Raw genomic sequence first — 21,729 nt, forward strand, 5'->3', positions numbered from 1 at the left:
TTCAGTCCATTGGAAAAATTTGGCTGTAAGTTTCACCACTTGTGGTTTTCAAAAAACAGTTTTCCATGCCAAGTTTTCACTTGTTCATTCATTTGCTTGTGTTTAGGGCATTCCTCCCCAACCTAGCAACAAGGAGTGCGGGTACTTTATCATGCGATACATGAGAGATATCATTGAGGATAAAGACATGTCATTGTTTCCTTCCAAGGTATCAACATACATAGCTATAAATATAGTCACTTGACTCAATTTCTATTAAGTGTGTTATTATATCTATGCCTCATTCACCAAAATGATTAACTGATCCTTTTGATATAATTAACTAATTTCAGTGGGAGAGGAGAGGCAGTAGCCAATACACCCAGGCAGATATTGATCAAGTACGAAATGAGTGGGGGAAGTTTGTTGTCAACACATATGTGCACGAGTCATGAAGTAGCACACTTGTTGCTGGTACATTTTAGATAAGGAAAGCATCTTTTTTGTGCTTCTCTGCTGGTACATTGTCATGCACCATGTGTGGCATATTTTGGAACAATATATGTGTATCAGTTTTTTGATGTCCCAAGTAGATGGGCATGCACTAGAATGCTTTTCTTGTGTAAAATGTTGGTTTCAATGATTGGGAAATGCATCCCTTTTGCTTTTGAAGTTTAAAGTAATGGTTATATGAATCATTTGATGGTTTGCAATGTTTGTATTTGATAGAGTACTATTCATTTCGTAAATAGACCAAATGAATGCACAATCTAATTCAGGAATGGAATGTTCAAATGATCACACAACAGACCAAAGCTAATGATCACTGCCTGTTGTCTGAATGACCAAAAATGGGAGAAAAATATATTGTGATCAATATATCACACATCGGTTTTTAACGAATCAGTGTCTTCTGATTAATACTCAGACAACAGAATTAATTGAACTCTGTTGTCTTAAAAGCTAATCACACAACAGAATTAATTGAACTCTGTTGTCCTACAAGTTAATCACACAACGGAAGCAATTGAACTCTGTTGTCCTAAAGTTAATCACACAATACATATAGTCTAAGAACTGAAGTTTGAAGAGCAATCAGACAACAGACAAAATAAAAAAAATGTTGTCTGATATTCTTAACATACAACGGTTGCAAATTGGCACTGTTGTCTGAAGACGCCCCTCAACTGCTGCCCAGCTGCGCGCTTGGCATCTGCCGAGCCATCTGCCGAGCTATCACACAACAGTTATAACCCATACTTGTTGTCTGTGTGTTTATCACACAACTGTGTTCCACCGTTGTCTGATTTTTCATCAAACAACGGCTCGCTCTACAACGGTGGATCTTCAAATCACACAACGGTTTTCTGCCGTTGTCTGATAACAAAATTGGTGTAGTGACCAATGCCCAATGAATCCACACCTATAGCATGGTTCATTGTCAACTCTTTCCTTTTGCATCTTGTTTCCATGATCCCCATGTCCCTTTCCACGTGGTGCATGGTTGCCACGTGGGTAGGGATCAGCACGTCTAAACCCCTTTGCATTGGAGTTCTTTTCACCTTTCAATTTTCCATAATTAGCCTCAGGAATTTTCTTTGTCCTAGTGGGCTTGACATTGTTATTCAAGAGAATCTCATTACGTCTCTCAGCCACTTGCAGTAGGCTTATCAACTTATTGAAGGTTGTGATTCTTTTGTTGTCATACTTCAACTGATACTGGTTCGCTAGTATAAAAGCTGAAGTAGGAAAGGTGGTAAGAGTCTTGTAGATCATATCATCTTCTGTGATTTCCCTTCCACAGAAATTGAGACGTGCCTTTAAGCGCAACATGTCCTTGTTGAAGTCATTGACTTTTTTATAGTCAAGCAAGCGGATTCCATTCCACTTAACAGCCAGTCCTGGGAGCAAAGTATCGTGAATGTTCCCAAAACGTCCTTTAAGGGCATCCCACAATTCTTTGGGTGTCTTCAACTGAAGGTACTCCCAGCGTAGGCTAGGATCAATATGTCGCCTAAGAAACATTAAGGCATCTGTTTTCACCTTATTAGATAGTTCATCATCTTTGGGGTCAGTAATGGTAGCAGTGTAGTCTTTTGCCACAAAGGCAGTTTCCATATCGGAAACCCAACGATGGTACTCAAGTCCTTCTGAGTCCAAAATGTCAAATTCAGGTCGAGTTGGATTAGCCATCTACATAAACAAGAGAGAAGATATAAATTACGTAGTCATAAAGATATCCACGTAAATTATTTTCCAAACATATGAATTAGATTTCAAGACCAAGATTCGTAATGGTCACATTTTTTCGATGCTATGTGACAATACTTTATCACAGTAAGTGTGTATTTATAATGCGCATGAACTTTCATTATCATGGCAAAACGCAATTCTTTTTGTATAGCATTCTAAACAAGTAATTATCATAGCACGTAATAAATAATAAAAACATAGCATATATTAAAATAAATTACATGGCATGCTCAAATTTCACAAATGTATACCAAAATATATGTTACACATAATAATAACAATAATATATCATGCGCAAAATAAAATATAAATAATAGCATAATATAAAGGCATGCTTAGGAATAACTATATAAGCGTAAATAAAATTCACAAAACATGCTCAGAATTGCATAAATAATATATAACAAAATATATATGGCATGTTCAAAATAAAGTATAAACTATAGCATAATTAAAACATGCTTAAACATAATTATTTAAAACATAAATAACAAGGCATGCGTAAGAGGATCAATATTATCTAACGAAACATGTTCAATAACAAAATATAAAAAAAGCATAAACAATAAAGTATAAAGCATGCTTAAAAATAGAAAAGATAAATAAAATTCACATGCTTGATTAAAATCATAAAAACAAAATAAAGAAAACATACTTAGTTTCTAGAAAACAAAACGATCCTAGCGCACGCGCGTGTTGATGCAGACGTGCGTAGCAATGTTTTTTTTTTTTCTTTTTCAGTCTGGGCCGGGTCTGCTCTTTGGGCTGGCCCCTTTACTTTGGGCCGAGTTTCTTTTTTTCTTTCTGTTTTTGTTTTTGTTTTTTTTTTCTGGGCATTCTGTTCTTTGGGCCGATTGTTTTTTTTTCTTTTTTTTCTTCTTTGGGCCGGGTATGTTCTTTGGGCCCGGTCACCACTTTTTTTTTTTTTTTTTCCGTTTCTTCCCTCTCTCCTTCTTCCTCCCCTGCTCTTTTTCTTCTGATTCTCTCTCTTCTGTTTCCTGGAGATTGGGCCAAGGTTGCGCAGGGATCGAGGCTGAGACTGCTGCAAGGCTCGGTCTGGCCGGCTGCTGCAGACCTGTAGCTGTTGCGCATGGGATCGCCGGATCTGTGCTGGGCAGGGATCGCCGGATCGGTGCTGCGATAGGCTGCTGGGATCGACGCAGGTGGGGCTGTGGTTGCTGCTGGATGCGGGGCTGGAGGTTGAATGATCGATCTGGCTGTCCGGCGGTGCAAGGTTAGATCAGAGGCGCTGGGCGAGTGGGCTATTGATGCCCTGGTTAGTGCAGCAGCGTGTGGGAGCGGGGGCGCTGTGCTGGTGAAGGCGGGGTGCTGCAGCGCTCGGCCTAGTGGGTTGGGATCTAGTGGGAAGGCCGCCGGTTGTGGGAGGCTGGGAGAAGGATCTGGAGGGGCCGGGTGTGCTGGGCGAGGACCCGGGAGGTCGATGGGTGCCGAGAGCAAATTGCTCTGGGCTGGGTGCGAGACGGGATTGGAGGTGAGGCCAGTCTGGATGGGGCCGGTCTTGGACGGAGAAATTTTTTTTTCCTGAGAATTGTTGTTGTTTGTGGCGGCAGAAAAAGAAGAAAAAAAGTTTTTTTTTTTCTTCTAGGGTTTTGATTTTTTTTTTCGACGAGAAGAAGAATGAAACTAGAAAATTAGATTTTTTTTCTTTTCCTATTGCCTCTGAGCGTGCTGATAACATGTAAAAGTAAATTGGAATTGGGATTGGTCTCCTCATTTCATTTCATAGTACCTTTATATAGGGATAGAATTACAACGGAAATATCGATTACATTAATGATACTAAATGCTGATTGATCAGTAGATGATTGATGGTAATCACTGATTCCTTGATTCCCTCTCCGTCAGTCGCTTTCACGAAGGCACATAATGTGTTTTTCCTTTAACAATTTAGGCATTGAAATACTCTAATTCAACCATCTAATGTACCAAAAGAGGTAGCATTCATGTATCCATCCATACCATAAAACCAAAAAGAAGACATTCTAGCTAGCTTGATGGCTGCTACATTCTAGCTAATTACATTGAAAGATAGCGAAAGCTGATACAATATCATTATGCCAAAAACATACACATGCTGACACTATTGCATTTAAGTGCCTTCTCCCCACTCGCTAGCACTAATGCAGTTGCACCATCACTATCCAAGAGAACAACAGAACCCCTTATGTACGATTAAAAATATGAGACCAATATGAGAAGTACCTAAGCACAGACACACACACATAGATAGCATTATGATAGAAGCATTGCTAGCAGAAACTAAACCCCCATAATATAAAGTAAAAAATAAAAGAGATACTCAAACGCTAACATAGATAGGGCATTCATGTGACTTGCCTTTGTCCAGCCAAAACCACATAACATCGTGCTCATCCTCAGCAGACATATATATATATATATATATATATATATATACAGAAATTATAGTTAGCTGCAAGTGCGGAATGATGTAAGTTCATGAGGGAAGAAAAAGATGCAGCTGGAGGAGTTTACCTCCTTCATCACCAAGGCATCCAACTATTCTTTTGTCATAGTAGGACTTGACTATAGCAGGTGCTTCCTACAGCACATAAAACATAATAGCCTTAGTTACATGATAATGTGAGTCGAAGACATTTATACATGTTCTTAATCATGTAAACAAACTTCAACTTCACCACAACTGAAATTCACATGGGAAACAACAGGTAGTGTACTAAGAGGTTTGTAATAAGCATTTTCTGTTTTCTATTCTTGCACTAAAGATGTTGAGAGTACTTAACCATGTTGACTATGACTAAAGTTCACATAGGAAGATGAGAGGAAGAATTTACTAACAGGTAAGAGGAGTCCCTAGCAGCTCAGTTCGTTCTTATTCAAAATAAGCACCAGAACCATCATGTGTATGATGCATGCAATGTTTACATAGATGAATGAAGGCAGAAAATAGCAGCAGTACCTAAAAAAAAAAAGGCATAGTAAACCAGTTAGGGCCATAACAAACAATCTTACTGACTACCAGTTAGGTTGAATAATACTAGAAACCTCCAGAGCACTGCTTGCATCTTTGTCACCAAATAAGCTATCAAGGGAATCTGATGACCCAGAATCTGATTTCTACGTATCCTATTCAGTCAGAAACAGATAAAATATAAGCATACAGTATCAAACTTTTGCCTATACTCTAAATATTTAAAACTTTTTTCCAGATTTCTAACCAACTAATATAGTACACCCTAATTATTTGTGTACTTCTTGAAACATAAAGTCTTTGTGTCATCCTTCAGTTTGTAGACAATATTTACCAAAATAATTGAAAACCGCATTGAAAAGTTCAGTTCCAAACTTCTAATTAATTGAAATGTTGGAACCTAAGCAGACATAGTGCTTGTATCTCAAACAAAGCTGATATACTAAAAAACCAATAATACTTTGATCTTTCAACTTAAGTAAATAAATGAAAAATCTTCCAGCTACAACCAAACTGAAAAAGATTGTCAACAAAACCAAACAATGTGCCTTAGCTAAACTACAACACCATAATTGACATAAGGGAATCCATATCCAATCACAACTCACCTAGATAACAACTCCCAGCATTTAAAAGAATCTGAATAGCCTCAAGAAACCCAAGAACCCAACGAGAAACAAGAACAAAAAGAGAACCAGATATAAAGCAAGAACTATGGTGAGCAATTTATACTACTACAAAAACTTATACTAAGACTATACCAAAAAATTACAATCCAATTAAGAGAAGGCTAGGGATTCAGAAGTTAGCACACAATATTATAGAAACTGGAAAAAAAAAATGAACTTCCTAAAGCTTAGTTGATTCAAAACTTTTGAAATTCATTTTAGGATCAGTATGAATCCACTGAAAGTAAAGAAATAGGCGGCTTTCAGGATACTTGGGGAGTTGTATGGGGCCTCTGATGGGAGAAAGGAGCTGCTGCTTATTTTTTTGTAAAGGGAGGAACAGAGAACCGCTATGACTGACAAACAACACAGAATCGAGAAATATCGTTGGTCAAGTTAAGGCACTTTCCAACTTTCTCTAACAATTCAACTGAAAGATCACTAGCCATTGAATACCTTAAGTTCTGGGGACCAGTGATTGTCCAACAACTATTGTTTTCTCAGTAAGTCTACCAATTGAGAGTATATCAGTTCTTTAGTGACATCTCGGTTACTTTGGCTCAGTGTAAAAATTGTTGCACCCGGCTGATTCTTTAACCTTGCAACTCCACAAGTTCAGACACTCTACTCATATTCATATACAAATACACCAAAAGAAAAAGCTCTTTTCCCCTAATTTACTACTTCACACAAAAACAACTACGATCACAAAACTTTTTAGAAAATCATCAAAACTAAAGCAAATGTTGAAATATATATATATATATATATACATATATATATATATATATATATATATATATGAAACATTGCACAAGGATTCGCCTTTTAATGCCTTTTCCCCCCTCTATTACCAAAAGAAAATGCACAAGGATTTGCAAAGAGCATGAGTGATTGAGTAAGCATCACAAGCCAAAGTAATCAAAAGATAATAAGAAGAAAGAATGGCATGTATGAGGGTTAGGTACCTGTGGGTATATCACGGCCAACTTTTGGAATTGGAATTGACGCCAAGATTGGAACATTGAATCAAACCTGTGGATACAATCTTACTGCATCATCATGCTAAAAGCGAAATCCATATGAATTGAATCAAACACTGCTTTGAGTGTTTTGCCCATACTTAAAAATCACTCCAAAGCATGAATTCACACACACACCTTAGTGCCCGGAACGATGTCGTCGGAGAACGAACGGGGGGATATGACCATGTCCATCACTAAGACCAAGTTTCAAAAGCCGTCGACTAGAATTTCTCGCAAAATTAATCGTCAACATTGCTACTTGAAATGTCTGTAACCCAAGTTATCTGATCAAAATTAACAAAAAATCATAAATTTCTAAGAAAAAAATCCAGATGAAGGTGTATTTGCCTGAAAGACTTTGGGGCCGAGAAGATGAGATGACTTGCCAAGAGTGACCGGGTTGGGTAACAACTTGGCTCTGACGGATTTGAGGAGCTCCGATTCCATTGACTTCACCACCATGTGGGTTTTGTCGGCCAATGCCGAGTGGATCAGGATCATCGCTTGGAGTTGCTTGAAGTCGCCGCCGAAGCACCATCCTCGACTTCTTAGGGTTTCGATTGCTAGGTCAGAGGGAGCGTCGGAGCTTTCCTTCCTTTAATAGCTTGTTTGGACTATAAATCTCAAGTCGAGACAACTCCCAACCCCCAATCTAAGCAGATGCAGAGAGGATGAGACAACCCCCAACCCCCAATTTCTGAGAAACCCAATGACAAACTCAAAACCCTTTGTACTAGAACCCAGAACCTTTCAATTTCCGTAAACAAACCTTTGTCGGCCGCTTTAGGGTTTCTGAGAGATGGAATTCGTTAGAGATAAGGACCTTACTGGATCAAGAAGCCTTGAATTGATTTAGATCTTTAGCCATAGAGAGTGAAAGAGAGAGAATAAGGGTAAGGCAAAGTGGAGCTTTGATTATCGAATAGGTAAATGGAGTTGGAGGCGGGTTTGGAGAAGTGAAGAGGGAGCCCCAATTCGAACCCTAATTTCTCGCTAGGGACTAAGAACAACCGGTGAATTAAGGTTTCAAGGAGAAAAGTAAATCGGAGCAAAAGTATATCAGGGAAGAAAGAATTGAAGCTCGGAGCTGGACTGAGAGAGAGGCTCAAGCTCAACATTTTGAGAGAGAGAGAGAGAGAGAGAGAGAGAGAGAGAGAGAGAGAGAGAGAGAGAGGAAATAGTTAGCTCAGTCCGAGTCTTAGGCTCAGTGGGTTGAGTAGTTCTAGCTCTTTTGGATAAGAAAGGGAAGAGAAAGTGGCAAAGAAGATGACTGAGAAGGTCGAGAGGTTTTGTTTTTCACTTTGCAATTAGGTCGAGATATGGCTAGATCTATGTGACATAATTAACCCTCAATAAATTTTCCAAGTCACTCCCAGAACGTTTCTATAACAAACTATTGTAGGAGTGTATTGCATAAAAACAAAATGCTAAAACATGGAGGGAAACAATGCTGCCTACTGCTTTGGGCTCAAAATCTTGCCGCCGATGTTTTTAGTTCACACAACAGAATAGCTTAAATCTGTTGTGCAATTTCTACAGCTTGCACTAGGTGTACCAAGTGGAAGACATTCAAGCAAGCTTGCTCAAAATTTGACGCCCAATTTTCAATCACACAACAGAAATAGTTGTACTGTTGTACCTAGTAGCCTAAATTTCAGTGTTTTAAGAGGCAACCAAGACTCTAAAGTGGGGGGAAATCTGCCGCTAAATTTTTTAAGACTCAGACAACGGACAATACTTAATTCCGTTGTGTAATGTAGTTCTAATAAAAAAGTTATCACTTTGTTGACATTTACACAATAGAATATCACTAATACCGTTGTACAATAGAGTTTACTTAAACACACAACAGATGATTTCTGTTCCGTTGTGTGATTAACTTTTTGTAGTAGCATTTTGAGAGTAGCCTTCTTTAACAACACGAAATTTAACATCTGGATGTCATATAAAAAAGGAGCTAAGAGATATATATATTTTTTTTCCTGATCGCATCAACCTTAATATAAAGAAAATTTTGTTTTGTTTTGTTTGTTTTTTTTTTTGAGGAAAACTTTTGTTAGATACTGTCTTAACATCATGTGAAAAACAATTTTAATGAATGTGTACACATATCGTCAGGCTCGATTTCGCACTGAGCGCGCGTGCAAGAAGGCTAGTATTTGATAAAATTACACGAGTTAATGTTAGCCTATTGGGTGGGTCTTCAGTCAGTCTTGATAAAGTTTCCATTTTCAACCCAAATAGGCTGACATTGACTCGTGTAATAAAATTTCCATTTTCAACGCACACTTTCCACCTGAAACGCTTCTTCAAATTCTCCTTTCTCCCTCCATTTTCAAGCTACACTCTCCCTCTTTGTCCCTGTTTATACGAACCCTAACCGGCGATGAAGAATACCGAGCTATGCCATAGCCGCCGACCTCAGAAGCAACATGAGAAGGAAGACGACGATGATCAGAAACCCTACCTTGTACAATTGCCAGACCATATAATTGCCGATATCTCCTGCAAAATCCCAATCAAGACCCTCATGAAATGCAGGCATGTCTGCAAATCTTTGCGATCTTTGTTCGCAGACCCGCAATTTACCGAAGAACTATTCTCTCGAACACGCCCTTGCCATTTGGTGTCGAGCCTCAATTCGGATAGGTACTTCTTGGTCGACTTCAACGAGCGGAGGCCAAACGGCGTCGCAGCACTGGATCTTTCTATAGACTCAGCGACTCCTAGCAGCGCAATCATGGTGGGATCTTGCAAGGGCTTGGTCTGCTTATACAAGATGTACTGCCCTTACGGTTTTTACATATGCAATCCAATGACTGGTGAGTCTTCATCTCTTCCACCTCCTATTAGGGAAGTTGATTCCAGTTTCCTTTATTGGCCTTTATCTCTAGAGGAGGAGTTAACTCCTGTAGAGTCCACTCCTACAAGACACAGTGAGGAAATTTTGGAGCCATCTTTTTGTGGATTTGGGTTGGGATATAGTACCATAAATGGTGTCTACAAAATTGTTCTTATTGCTTATTCAAGAAAAATGAGGATGGGGATTCGGCCTCCAGGTGAGATTGCGTATGGACCTCGGGAGGTGATGGTTTTGACTGTGGACTCAGGGGGTTGGAGACATGTTGGGGAATTTGATATGAACAATTTTGATCATGTACATGGAGTTTATATTCATGACTGTCTTCATTGGACTGGCCTACCGGTAAAGGGTCCTCGTTTGATATATGCATTTGATGTTGGAAGTGAGTGTTTCCGAGAGCTACCAGTACCTCGTTGGACTTCTTGGGAGAGCCAAATGACTAGATTCAACCTTGGAATCTTGAATGATTGCCTTTCTATAACTGTTTGTTGGAGAGCTAGTATCCATGTTTGGGTGATGAAGCATTACGGTGTCGAGGACTCTTGGACCAAAGAGCTTGACAGTAGTGTGGAATATGGTCCGTCGTCGTTTGGTGGTTATGCACAAATTTTGAGTGTTTCACCAGAATGGCAAGTCCTGTTGTGGCAGGGTAGGTTGCAGGCTCATACTGCTGTAAGTGAGGGCTTTGTTGGGGTTCAGGTTGATGGGATACCATCTTCGGTTGACAAAGCCTATCCCCATGTTCCAAGCTTTATTTCACTTAAAGATGTTATCAGGTGTCAGAACCCTGAGGTAATATATGTCAAACCCAGTAAAGGCTTTACTCTTTCATACTATGTGCAATTTCAAACGTACTAGATTGATATGTAAATCAAAAGACCAAGCTAGCTACCAGCAGTCAACAAGAAGTATTGTTCTATTCAAACCATCTTTTTTCAAGTTCAGAGTCATTGAAATCAGTTAGGGTGATGAGTGAGTAATTCAATTTCATGTCTTGTTGCAGGGGCAAGGAAATGTGCAAACCACTGCAGTAGATCATGGGAATGCTAAGGAAGATAAACAGAATTTGCAATCTAATGCTCATGGATTAAATCAAGGGAATGTGCAATCTGTAACTGTACCAGTCGATCAACAGCAACAGGTAATTATTTAGGTTTTAGTGCTTATAGCGTTACCTTGCCTCTATAGTGTTGCTTGATTATAAAGGTGTCATTACTTTAGGGTTTCTTGGTTTGATGAACTCACTTCAGGTTTTAATGTTTACAAAGGGATAGGGCTAAATGATTAGTTCACTGTTGGTTTGATTAGTTGTCATGTCTGCTTGCTGGTTTTAATGGTTTCAGATATGATGGATTGGTTCCTTGTCATATCTGCTAACTCTAATAATTTCACAAAACTAGGTTAATTTCATGCCCCCAACCTTCTTGACCCTTCAACTTTGGGCCTCTGTAGTTATTTGCTTGACTATCATTAGGCAAGGTTATGTGGTTGCTTGTTTGCAGCCACAAGTTCAACTTTGAAAATCCTTGTGAAGATAGCAGATAAGGAAATAAAACAATGGTATTCCAGTCATTTGAGTAGATACAAAGTCAATAAAAAGAGAAATGATCATTCATCTCTGTATGCTTATTTTTCTGACAAAGTTATCCATGTGCCTCCAACCTTCTTGACCCTTCAACTTTGGGCTTCTGTAGCTATTTGCTTGATTCTCTTCAGGGAAGGTTATGTGTTGCTTGTTTGCAGTGTTAGTTCAGCTTTGGATATCCTTGTGAAGATAGCAGATCCCCATCTTGAAAATGATAAAACTTACCAGGGGAAATAAAACAATTGTTAAACCAGTCATTTGAGTAGATACGAAGTTCATAAAAGAAGAAATGATCATCATCTCTGTATGGTCAATTCTCTGGCAAAGGCAATTTACCTAGGTAAAACATAGCAACTTAGGCTCATTTTACTGGTTTTTGAGAACTTGTTTTAAATATCCTCTTTTTTATCTCCCTTAAAGAAAAAAGTTATCAGTTTCATTCCAAATAATTTCTGATGTGAGATGCAAACATCTGAAACCTCAATTTTTTGTTGTAATGAAACTAGACTTTGGAAAACATTTTAATTGTTGACTTTAAGTTTTAGAACCCATGCATTAAGCAATTCTTTGGATTACTGAAGCCCACTTTTTTCTCAAAGAAAAAGTTATCAGTCTCATTCTAAATAATTTATGAAGTGAGATGGAAACATATTCTGAAACGTGAAACCTTCAAGGCTTTAAGTATCATACACAATATTAGGAGTTCGGTAAAGTGGGGGACAACATATAGGGGCTGCCCTGGTTGCTCTATAGCTTCCCTCTTTGTTCTCCCACTTCTCTCATCCTTTCACTTTAATTTATGTGTTTTGATGTTAATACTTAATAGGGATATTATTGTTTGAAAGCCTCAGATCCTAGCCTTAGTGGCCCTAACTAGGCACTAATACTATGATATATGAATAATTTGGGCTAGTTTTCTAGAGGCTAGCTATGGCATTTGTCACACTTTGAAATGAAAAATTTTTAGTTGAAATTACTTATCACATTGCGGTTTTAGCATGGAAATAGTGCTTCAGTGCACTCACACCTTATGTACTCCTGTGCTGCTCATGGAATGTTTAGGTCCCACAAAGTAATCCACTAGCTGACCTTAGATGTTGAGTATTTCGGATATTGAGTGAGACATATTATCCTATACACCTGAAATATGTATGAATATTAGGTATATGTGTGTGCCAATCTGTGATTTTCTCCATTTCATTGATGTGCAATGTTCTCTCTGTTTCTCGTTATGGAGTTGCAGTTTACAAACCTCGGCTTGATTTGGTAGACGGTAGACCCTTGATATTTTGCACAGACATGTCCTACATGTCGGTATAGCTTGTTCGCTGCATAATATTTGGAGAAATTTATGACATGTGTTCCATCTTCGGGCATCATCAAATGTTAGAAAAATGCTCAGCACAGTTTTGTTCTCATGAACACTAAAGCTGAAATATACTAACATAGTTGCATTGGCTCTGTGTCACATGGGTCAAATGGTGCAATGTCATAAATGAACTTGAATAGACGGTTACACATGGATCAAATGCAATACCAAAACCTTTGCTCACATATCAATGTCATTGGGAAACTAGATGACAATTGAAGTATATGTAAAACATTCTTTTTCTTAGATCGATATGTAAATCAAAAGACCAAGTAATCAGCAGTCAACAAGTACGGAGTTATTCAAACTATCTTATTAGAGTTCAATGTCATTTAAATGAGATTTTAAATGAGATTAAGAGTTGTTTAATTATTTTCTTGTTGTAGGGCCAACTGAATGTGCAATCCAATGCAGCAGATCATGGGAATGCTGAAGCAGATAAAGGGAATGTGCAATCTAATGCTGATCAATTAGATCAAGGGAATTTGCAATCTATAGCTTTAACAATTACCCAAGAAAGACAGGTAATTATTTAGGGCTGCATGAGTTAAGTGGTTGCTCGGGGTTTGGTTTATATGGTGCTCAATTTAGGGTTTGACTATATATAGGGTCACTTTTTGGTTTAGTGATGCTTAGTTTTAAAGGTATGATTACTTTAGGGTTCCTTGTGCTCATTTTGGGTTTTAATGTTTACATATGAATAGGTTTTTAGATGATTAGTTCACTGTTGGTTTGATTAGTTGTCAAGACTGCTTTTTTATTGTCAAGGGTACTTAATGATTTCAGATGATGGATTGAATCCTTGCATGGTTTTCTTTTACAAGTCTCAATATGGTTTGAAATGATAGAGTTTCAATTTTTTTTTGCATGCTTGGATTTCTGTTATAGTTTTCTTTAGGGTATCAAATGAATGTATGGGTTGCCAAATAATTCTATTAACTGTTATTAGTAGTGACTTAAATTGATGAATCCAAAAATGGTATTTTTCTGTCCCAGATTACTCTATATATACCCCCCTATTAAGCCACAGATTCACTGTCTGTACAGGAGAATAGAGCACCCAAGAAGGCAAAAACCACACATGAAGTTCAACCAATGCAAGCCTCTGCATCCCAACCATTTTATGCATCACCACCCAAGCCAACACAGCCATCTGTTGTGCAGCTATGAACTGCAGACCAGTTCATTCATCCCACAACTGCGATAAAGATGAAGACCAAGCCCCCTGCAAAGAGGAAGAGAGCTCCAGCAGAGAAGTAACTGAATCCCCTGCTAAGATGAAGCATTTTGGGTGTAATTTCAGATATTTCAAAGCATTGGGCTTTATAACAAATCATTTGTATCGAAACTTGGTAACTGATCCAAGTGTTTTGAAACTCTGTAAATGATGCAATTGTCTGGTAGTTTGTAACTAATCAGTTGTTTTTGGAACTTGGTAAGTGATCCAAGTTTGGTAGTTTGTAACTCATCAGTCGTTTTTTGAACTTGTTAATTGATCCAAGTGGTTTGAAACTGTAAAATGATCCAATTGTTTGGTAGCATTTGTTTTGGTAAGTAGTCCAAGTTTAGTAGTTTGTAAATGATCAGTTGTTTTCGGAACTTGGCGAGTATTTAGAAACTGATCCAATTGTTTGGCGCACTTTGTATTTGATAGTTGTTTTGGAACTTGGTGTTGGCTGCCTAGAATTGCAAAAGCTTAGAGCAACTCTAACAAGATTCTCTATTTTTTGGTGGATCCGCTTGGACGAGCATGAAGCCATGAACGGAAGTTGCCGCGAGTACAAACAATAGTGGTCTTTTGTGTTAGCGCGTCTTTTCTTTTGGGTCTCTTTTTAACTCTAGAACTAGTAAGATAACTAGAAGTTGAATTTAGCTTGAACTTACTAATGACAACTGATTAAAAGGTTCGTCTACGCTACCACAAAATAATTTTGTACTTTCTCAGATTGTTCATCTTACTCTGAGGGATGAGATTGCTCCGAATATCCCACATAAAACTTCCATAAGAGCATATCTTTTTCTTTTTGTAACAGAATAGGAACATTTCTAAAATGCATAATATTTTTAGAAAAAATATATAGTAGCACCAGAGAACAGTGAAAAAACAGAAAACCCAACTTATCTAAAAGGACTCTGATATTTTATGCGCAATTACGAATTAAAACAAATTTTTGTTAAAATTACTGTGATGCCACTGTAGGGTAGACTTACCTCAAAACAGGGGTCTTCATCCCCAAAACAGATTGCTAATTACCCAAAAAAAATTAGGATCATTGAAGATGAGTCCCTCAGTGGTTGCAAATGATGGTGTTTCATCTCCCGCGCCAGTCTCTGCTTGTGTCGCCTCCGTTTAGAGTGAGGTTCAATTGAGCCGTATCGACCACCCGCTTTCTCTCCCCTCAGTGCTCAAAAAGCTGTTCAAGCTCGTTGACGAACCAGCTAGCTCTATCGCCGGCAATCCAGATCAATTTCATATTTTCACTCTTTATTCGGATCCACCGGTTTTAGTTTATCAATTGCACTCACATTCTTGGAGAGGCTAATTTTCTAGTCGATGTTTTTGCTAATTTAGGATTATTTCAACTAATGCTATCTGGACAAGTTGTTTGCCCCTTTATGCATGTCAAGCGTTCAAGTTTGATCAGTTTGGAAGGGGTTGTTGCAGACATTTTTTATTGTAAAAAATAATGAGGTGTAAGAGAATGTTTAGTCTAGAGTGGACCATTGTTTTTTTTCTTTTTTTTTTGTGAACATATATGTTTAGGGACTCTGATATATATATATATATATATATCAGTACATCATAAAGCCCATTGGGACGAGCTGGGTCCTATGACCACCTGAGTTTTTTATTTAAAAAAGTTTCATGAGTAAAAAAACATACGAATACTTTTTTGTTTCTCTCATGAGAAAGACATGTGTTGGGCACCCGCACTGCCACACCAGGTGGTAGACCAACACTTCTGTAGGTTGTTTTTAGAAGCTGCTGTGATTCAAAACACACTTTGTAGGTTGTTTTATGTACTGACAGCACTTTTAAAAATATTATTTACCAAACACGAAACTGTTTTAATTCATAGAATCACAGTTGATTATTCTTACAATACAGCAGCAGCAGTTGTTTTTTTTAAAGGGAAAATCGTCCGTACAGTACCGGACCTTTTCTCCATTCTAAACTTCAGTACCTCACGTTCAGAAAATATCAGAACGGTACCTGAGGTTCTGACCCCGACAGAAGATTGGTACCTGGTGCCGTTACCTTCGTTACAAAAACTGACAGCTGGAATATTTTTATCATTAAATGACCAATTTACCCTTTTGTTTTTGTTTTCTTTAGTTTTTTCATATAATAAAAAAAAAGACAAAAAATTTTTCTATTAGTTTAAAACTATTTTTAGTTTTGAAAATTTATTTAAATTTTTGGTTTGTCAAATTTTATCTTTCTAACCCGTAGGATTAAACTAGACGTCGTTATGAATTTTTGGAAGATTTTTCGAACACCCAAGCTAATTTTAATGATTTTTGGAAGTTTGTAATATCCAAAAATATGATTAAAAATATAATTTTAAAGTCAGCTACATCCGGACCGTTGATTTCAAATGGCAGAAGATCTTGACCGTTGAAGGAATACATTGATCGAGACCTAGACCGGGTCAGAACCAACCTGAATAGCCGCCACACTTTTCCGGCATATTCCCGACGTCGGACCGGCCTAGTTTTCTTCGTCTCAGTGTCGCCGTCATCCCTATGCCTTCTGTTTTGTCAAAAGACGTCCAATGACAGAGAATTGAAGGAGAGAATGTGGCGGCTTCTCCGGCAGGTTTTTCCGATTCCGGCCACGTCGTGGTCTTGCACCTATATCAGAAGCTTCCTCTCGATGTGGCCGACATATTCATGGTATTTGCTCATTCAGATGATAAGCCAAGAGAGATAATCGAGGAGAAGAAGTTTTTGAATCTTCCGGCAATGTTTGCTCTGTCTTCCGGTGAAGTTTGGTTTCGACTTAGGTATCAAACTTGTTTCCCTTGTCGAGCTCTACCTCCCTATATACTTGAATTTCAATTTGGAGGAGATTTGCAGAAATCGAAATATTGAGGTTTTGATGGTCACTACGGGTTCGCTGGGTTTGAATGGACATGTGAGAGAGAGAGAGAGAGAGAGAGAGAGAGAATTCTGGGTTTCATGGGTTTAAATGGGAACAAGACAGAAAAAGAATCATGGGTTTGAATGGGGACGAGAGAGAGAGAGAGAGAGAGAGAGAGAGAGAGAGAGAGAGAGAGAGAGAGAGAGAGAGAGAGAGAGAGAGAGAGAGAGCTCTGGGTTTGAATGGGAACGAGAGAGGGAGGGGGGAGAGAGAGAGATGAACAGTAGTAATAGAGAAAAAATTAAAAAAAATGTTTAGATTAAAAAATAAGGGATTAAGATATGAAAAGACGAAAATATCCTTCAACCGTTAGTATTTATAACGGAGCTAACGGCTCCAGGTACTAATCTTCGGTCGGGGTCGAAACCTCAGGTACCGTTTTGATATTTTCTTAACGTGAGGTATGAAAGTTTAGAATGAGGAAAATGTCAGGTACTGTACGGACGATTTTCCCTTTTTTAAAAGTCAAGCAATCTCAAACTAGCCCTTGAATAGGTACACTCGAGTAGTGTGGTGTGAATGGTGGTTGCACAGCCATACCACCTTGGTTTTTTTTCCTCATGTGACTTCCAACTACAACTAGGGATGACATTTGTACCCATTGGGTATTACCCACCTAATAATAATTTGCGGGTAATACCCATCAAATAATTCGCGGGTATGAGTATTTACCCACCCATTTTTAAATGGGTAAAACCCATACCCATCCATTTACCCATTTTCAATTGGGGCAGTTTTTTTTTTTTTTTTTTTTTTTTTAAGGACTTTAGCCTATTAAAAGCTGGGATTTTTTTTTTTTTTTGACAAATACACTTTATTGTTTTTCTTTAATCTTAATATGGGCAATTTTTTTTTATTTATTTATAATTTTTTTTCTTTATACTTGCTACAAACATCTACCACTACATTATTTTTTTTTTATATGAATATTTCTACTTTAGTGTTAAGTTAGTAAATAAAATTAAATTTATTTTTCAACACCGACTCAGATAATGAAAATGAATAAGTGTCTTCTAAATATAACTTCAATGATAAGAAGAAAAAAATTACAAAATGAGAATTCTAATATCTGAATCCTATAACTAAAATAAAGGTGAAGAGTGTGCTCTTCCTCTGGGTGTATCAATGTCACCCTGCATCCTCTGAAGTAGAGTAAGATCATCATCAATATCATGGCAAGACTCCTCATCAACATCAACATCAACATCATCCTCTAATGTGCTAGGAGCATCTCGTATCTCACTCCTCATCCAATCACGAGCACACATTAAAGCCTCCACTGTGTTTGAGTGAAGTCGGTTCCTATGCGGGCTCACAATCCGTCCACCAGTACTAAATGCCGACTCTGAGGCAACAGTAGATACAGGAATAGCTAGAATGTCACGAGGATAACGTTGATAAGTTACGATGGATATTCCAACTATATAAACACTCCATCAATACCCTATGAAGCGTATCTGCATCATGTGGATAGGGAACATATACAAATCTGCATAATAGTAAGTTACATTAGAAATCAGTTCCATGGATGATAATAAACATTATCATAACAGTAAGTTACATTACAAATCTGCATAACAAGTACCATGATTAACAGATAGTGCAGCACTATAAACATATAATGACTAAGCAATATCAATACAAGACAGAGATACATTTCAGTAGCTAAGTAATACAACATCAACACTAAAAAAGAGTGGAAATCATATATACCTCAAAAGTCGACTCTGCAAGTTCCAAGAATCATCAATAAAATGCGATGTTATGGCCATAAATCCTTTCTTTTGATTACTTGCAGTCCACATGTCTGTAGTGATTGCAATTCTACTTCTATTCATATGTATAAGCTTCATTGTCTTTTCTTTCTCGAATTCATAGATCTTCATAATCTCCTTCTTGATTGTGTTTCTACATGGAACCCTAAAGGAAGGTTGTAATGCATTAGAATACCTCCTGAACCCGAGATGCTCAACCATCGATAATTGGTACTCATGCAAGATGATCATATTGGCAAGCTCAGTCTTTGCATTACTCTCATCAAAATGACCAAATATGATTGTCCCCTCGCTCCTTGTTGATTGGGGCTTTAGTCCTTTACATGATTTAACATGTAAATTCAAGGAATTAGTTCCATTTGAAGACTTTGCACTTAGGATCTTGCCGCAATGCTTACAAATTGCTTTCTCTTCCCCCTTGATCACTTCTACTTCAAAATTATCCCATACTGCTGCTTTCCTCTTTCTTTTGCGTGGAACCCTTTGCTCCACATCCTCATCCATTATTTCATTATTAGCACAGCTATATGACATATCTTCCATACTGCAAGAAGTAAAATAGCATTCAAATGATGAATACAATTTCCAATATATAAGTAGATGCATATTGCAAGAAGTTAGATACACAAAAACCAATCAAAGGATGGTGATTTTAGAGTTATTATTAAGCTAGGTAAAATACCTAAAATACTACAGATGTGGAAGACATTATAACATCTCAAAACAGTAACTACGAACTTAAATATCTCATTCATTTGCTCAGTCACAGAAGCCGCTACCAGATGCAAACAATACACTTCAAACATTTCAAAAATCTAGCTGTACCTCCAAATCAAATTCCCTTCTTCTACTAGAATATCTCATTCAAATTCAAGTTAACAAAACCCAGAATCCCTTTGCAAAAATTAACACAGAATCAAACTCCATTCAAACAAATCCCACAATCAAAAGCCAAAACGTAAAAGCACTTGCTCAAATCCACAAAACTACGATCTTTGATCCCAATATGCTTAACCAAAACAAGAAAAACCACATGAATCGCAAAACCCACTTCCTGAAATCAAATCAAGCATGGCAAATTGCATATATACCGACAATAGATACAGATATAAGAGAGAAGGAAGCGAGTACCTTAGAGAAACTTGAGTATGAGTTCAAAGCTGGTGAGAGCCAAGATGGAATAGAACCCTAGAAATCCACCTCGTTTCCGCCGACGATATCCACCACGACCTCAACCCTAGACGCCGGAGTAGTCGATCTCCGGCGAGACTGCTGGGTCGAACAGAGAGAAAAGAGGAGATCGCGTTTTGGAGATCGCGGGTGAATAGAAATGGGTATTGGGTAAAATTTTAATACCCGTGGGTAACACCCATACCCACCCTTTTTGATATGGGTATTTTATCAAATACCCGTACCCACCCAAAACTCATAAACGGGTACCCATACCCGAAAAAAAATACCCAGAAAGAATAATTACCCGTGGGTTAAAATGCCATCCCTAACTACAACACCTCTTTTTTCTTTTCCTTTTCATGTGACTTGCAGCTGCAACACTTTTTTTTTTTGGGGGGAACATTGACTCGTTAACACCCTACTTCATTATAATTTTAAAAGATGGTCTATAATCAAAAGAGTACTTCTCTCTTTTTTAGTGTCTTACTCCTCATAGCAGTAAAGCAGCTCTTCACAGCAGTTGTAGACCACTCAAGATGAGGCTAAACCCAAACGTAATGAAGTCAATTTACTACCATATTGAGTTGGTCTATTTAATGAATTAATACATTAGCGTATGGTAAACAATGGACCCAAGAGTTAAGGAGACCCTAAGAACAGGGGTATAGGCCCCTGTAGTTAAACATGCGGAACGAGAGTTAACGGTAGCAAGAAAAAGCACTGGGGAGCAGGAAAGAAAGGAACCCGGTCTCGTTGGGATTGTTTCGCTATTAAAAAAATCAGCTTTTGTTTAAAATTTTAGATTTTATTGTGTTTGAGAAATAAATAAAAAACGGTTTTAATTGAAAATTATAGATCACTGGCAGAAAATTTTAGAAGGTTGCTTTTAAAAGCTGCTGTGGATTATGACTAGTTTGGAATTACTGTGATTTAAAAATAAAATGAAAACTCTTGCTGCTGTGTTGTGAGAATATGATAGAAACATAAAATGCGACAAATATAATGTGCAATCCTTTACACTTTTCTTAGCTCTTTCCTTTAAAAAGTCTAATTTAACTCTGTTTTCTTTTTAGGTAGTTCATGAAGTGATTCAAGAGAAATAGGACCTTAAGTGGAGCAAAGAAGCCATGGATCATGAAACATTGATGCAAAGGACTTAAATTGATCATTCATATGGCTGGAAGTTATAAGGGAAGTCCACAGAAATAGTTGTGCAATACAGTTGCTGCAAAGTAGAAAACTGCAGTTTCAGAATTAGTTTTTCGGGAACAGTTTTAGGGAGCATTTCTTGCATTCTTCCAACTGCACCTTTGCAGAAAGGGCCAGTAATCCTGCAACTACAACTATGGCCAAAGAACTAGTCAGAATCATCAACGAGGCAGGGGAAAATCGAGCTCAAAGTAAGCTTCCTGATATGGCAGAAACTGTCAGCTTTTCACGAAGTTTTTTGGAAGATCTTTTCGGGCGATTTACTTGGAGTTTTTCCAACAGGTTATTGATCATTCTAGAATATATCATGTCATAGAACATATAGAAGTCAAGAACCATCCAGAAACATAGCAAGAGAAAGTCGTTCCTTGTCCAAGAATTAAGCTTCAGAGACAAAAATTGAATCCTAATCAAAACAGGGTAGTTTGGCCGAGAATCTTCTTTGGATGGATTTCTTGTGAGTTTTTGGAAGGTTATTGATGCTGCAATTATCAAGAAGAGTCCTACAAGATTTTGGGAAGATTACTAAGGCTTGAAGGCAATTAAATTGTGTACTAATCAAAAGAAACCTTAAGCAACTAGGGAAGGTTTTGCAAGCAGAATTTCCATCCTTGTCGTTGTCCACTGCTCTGAGCACCACTCTGGAGAACCTTAAGCTTCCTTGAAGGCTCAAAATAGTTGTTGCAATGGCTGTACTCTCCATCTTCATCATCTT

The 21,729-nt window shown here is 37.8% G+C and overlaps 1 protein-coding gene and 1 long non-coding RNA gene across 2 annotated transcripts; both read left to right on the forward strand.

Moving 5' to 3' along the window:
* On the forward strand, positions 1-552 carry LOC112196407. Its single transcript, XR_005809728.1, has 3 exons — positions 1-25; positions 107-208; positions 333-552. It is a non-coding gene; the product is annotated as an uncharacterized LOC112196407 (long non-coding RNA).
* Positions 553-9,185: 8,633 nt separating this feature from the next.
* Positions 9,186-14,222, forward strand: LOC112195771 (F-box protein At3g07870). Its single transcript, XM_024335969.2, has 4 exons — positions 9,186-10,551; positions 10,763-10,900; positions 13,100-13,237; positions 13,761-14,222. The coding sequence occupies exons 1-4, from the start codon at positions 9,283-9,285 to the stop codon at positions 13,881-13,883; spliced, it is 1,668 nt and encodes a 555-aa protein (XP_024191737.1). The 5' UTR covers positions 9,186-9,282; the 3' UTR covers positions 13,884-14,222.
* Positions 14,223-21,729: the final 7,507 nt, after the last annotated feature.

The sequence above is a fragment of the Rosa chinensis genome, chromosome 4, assembly GCF_002994745.2.
Source record: "Rosa chinensis cultivar Old Blush chromosome 4, RchiOBHm-V2, whole genome shotgun sequence".
In the NCBI taxonomy this organism is placed as follows: domain Eukaryota; kingdom Viridiplantae; phylum Streptophyta; class Magnoliopsida; order Rosales; family Rosaceae; genus Rosa; species Rosa chinensis.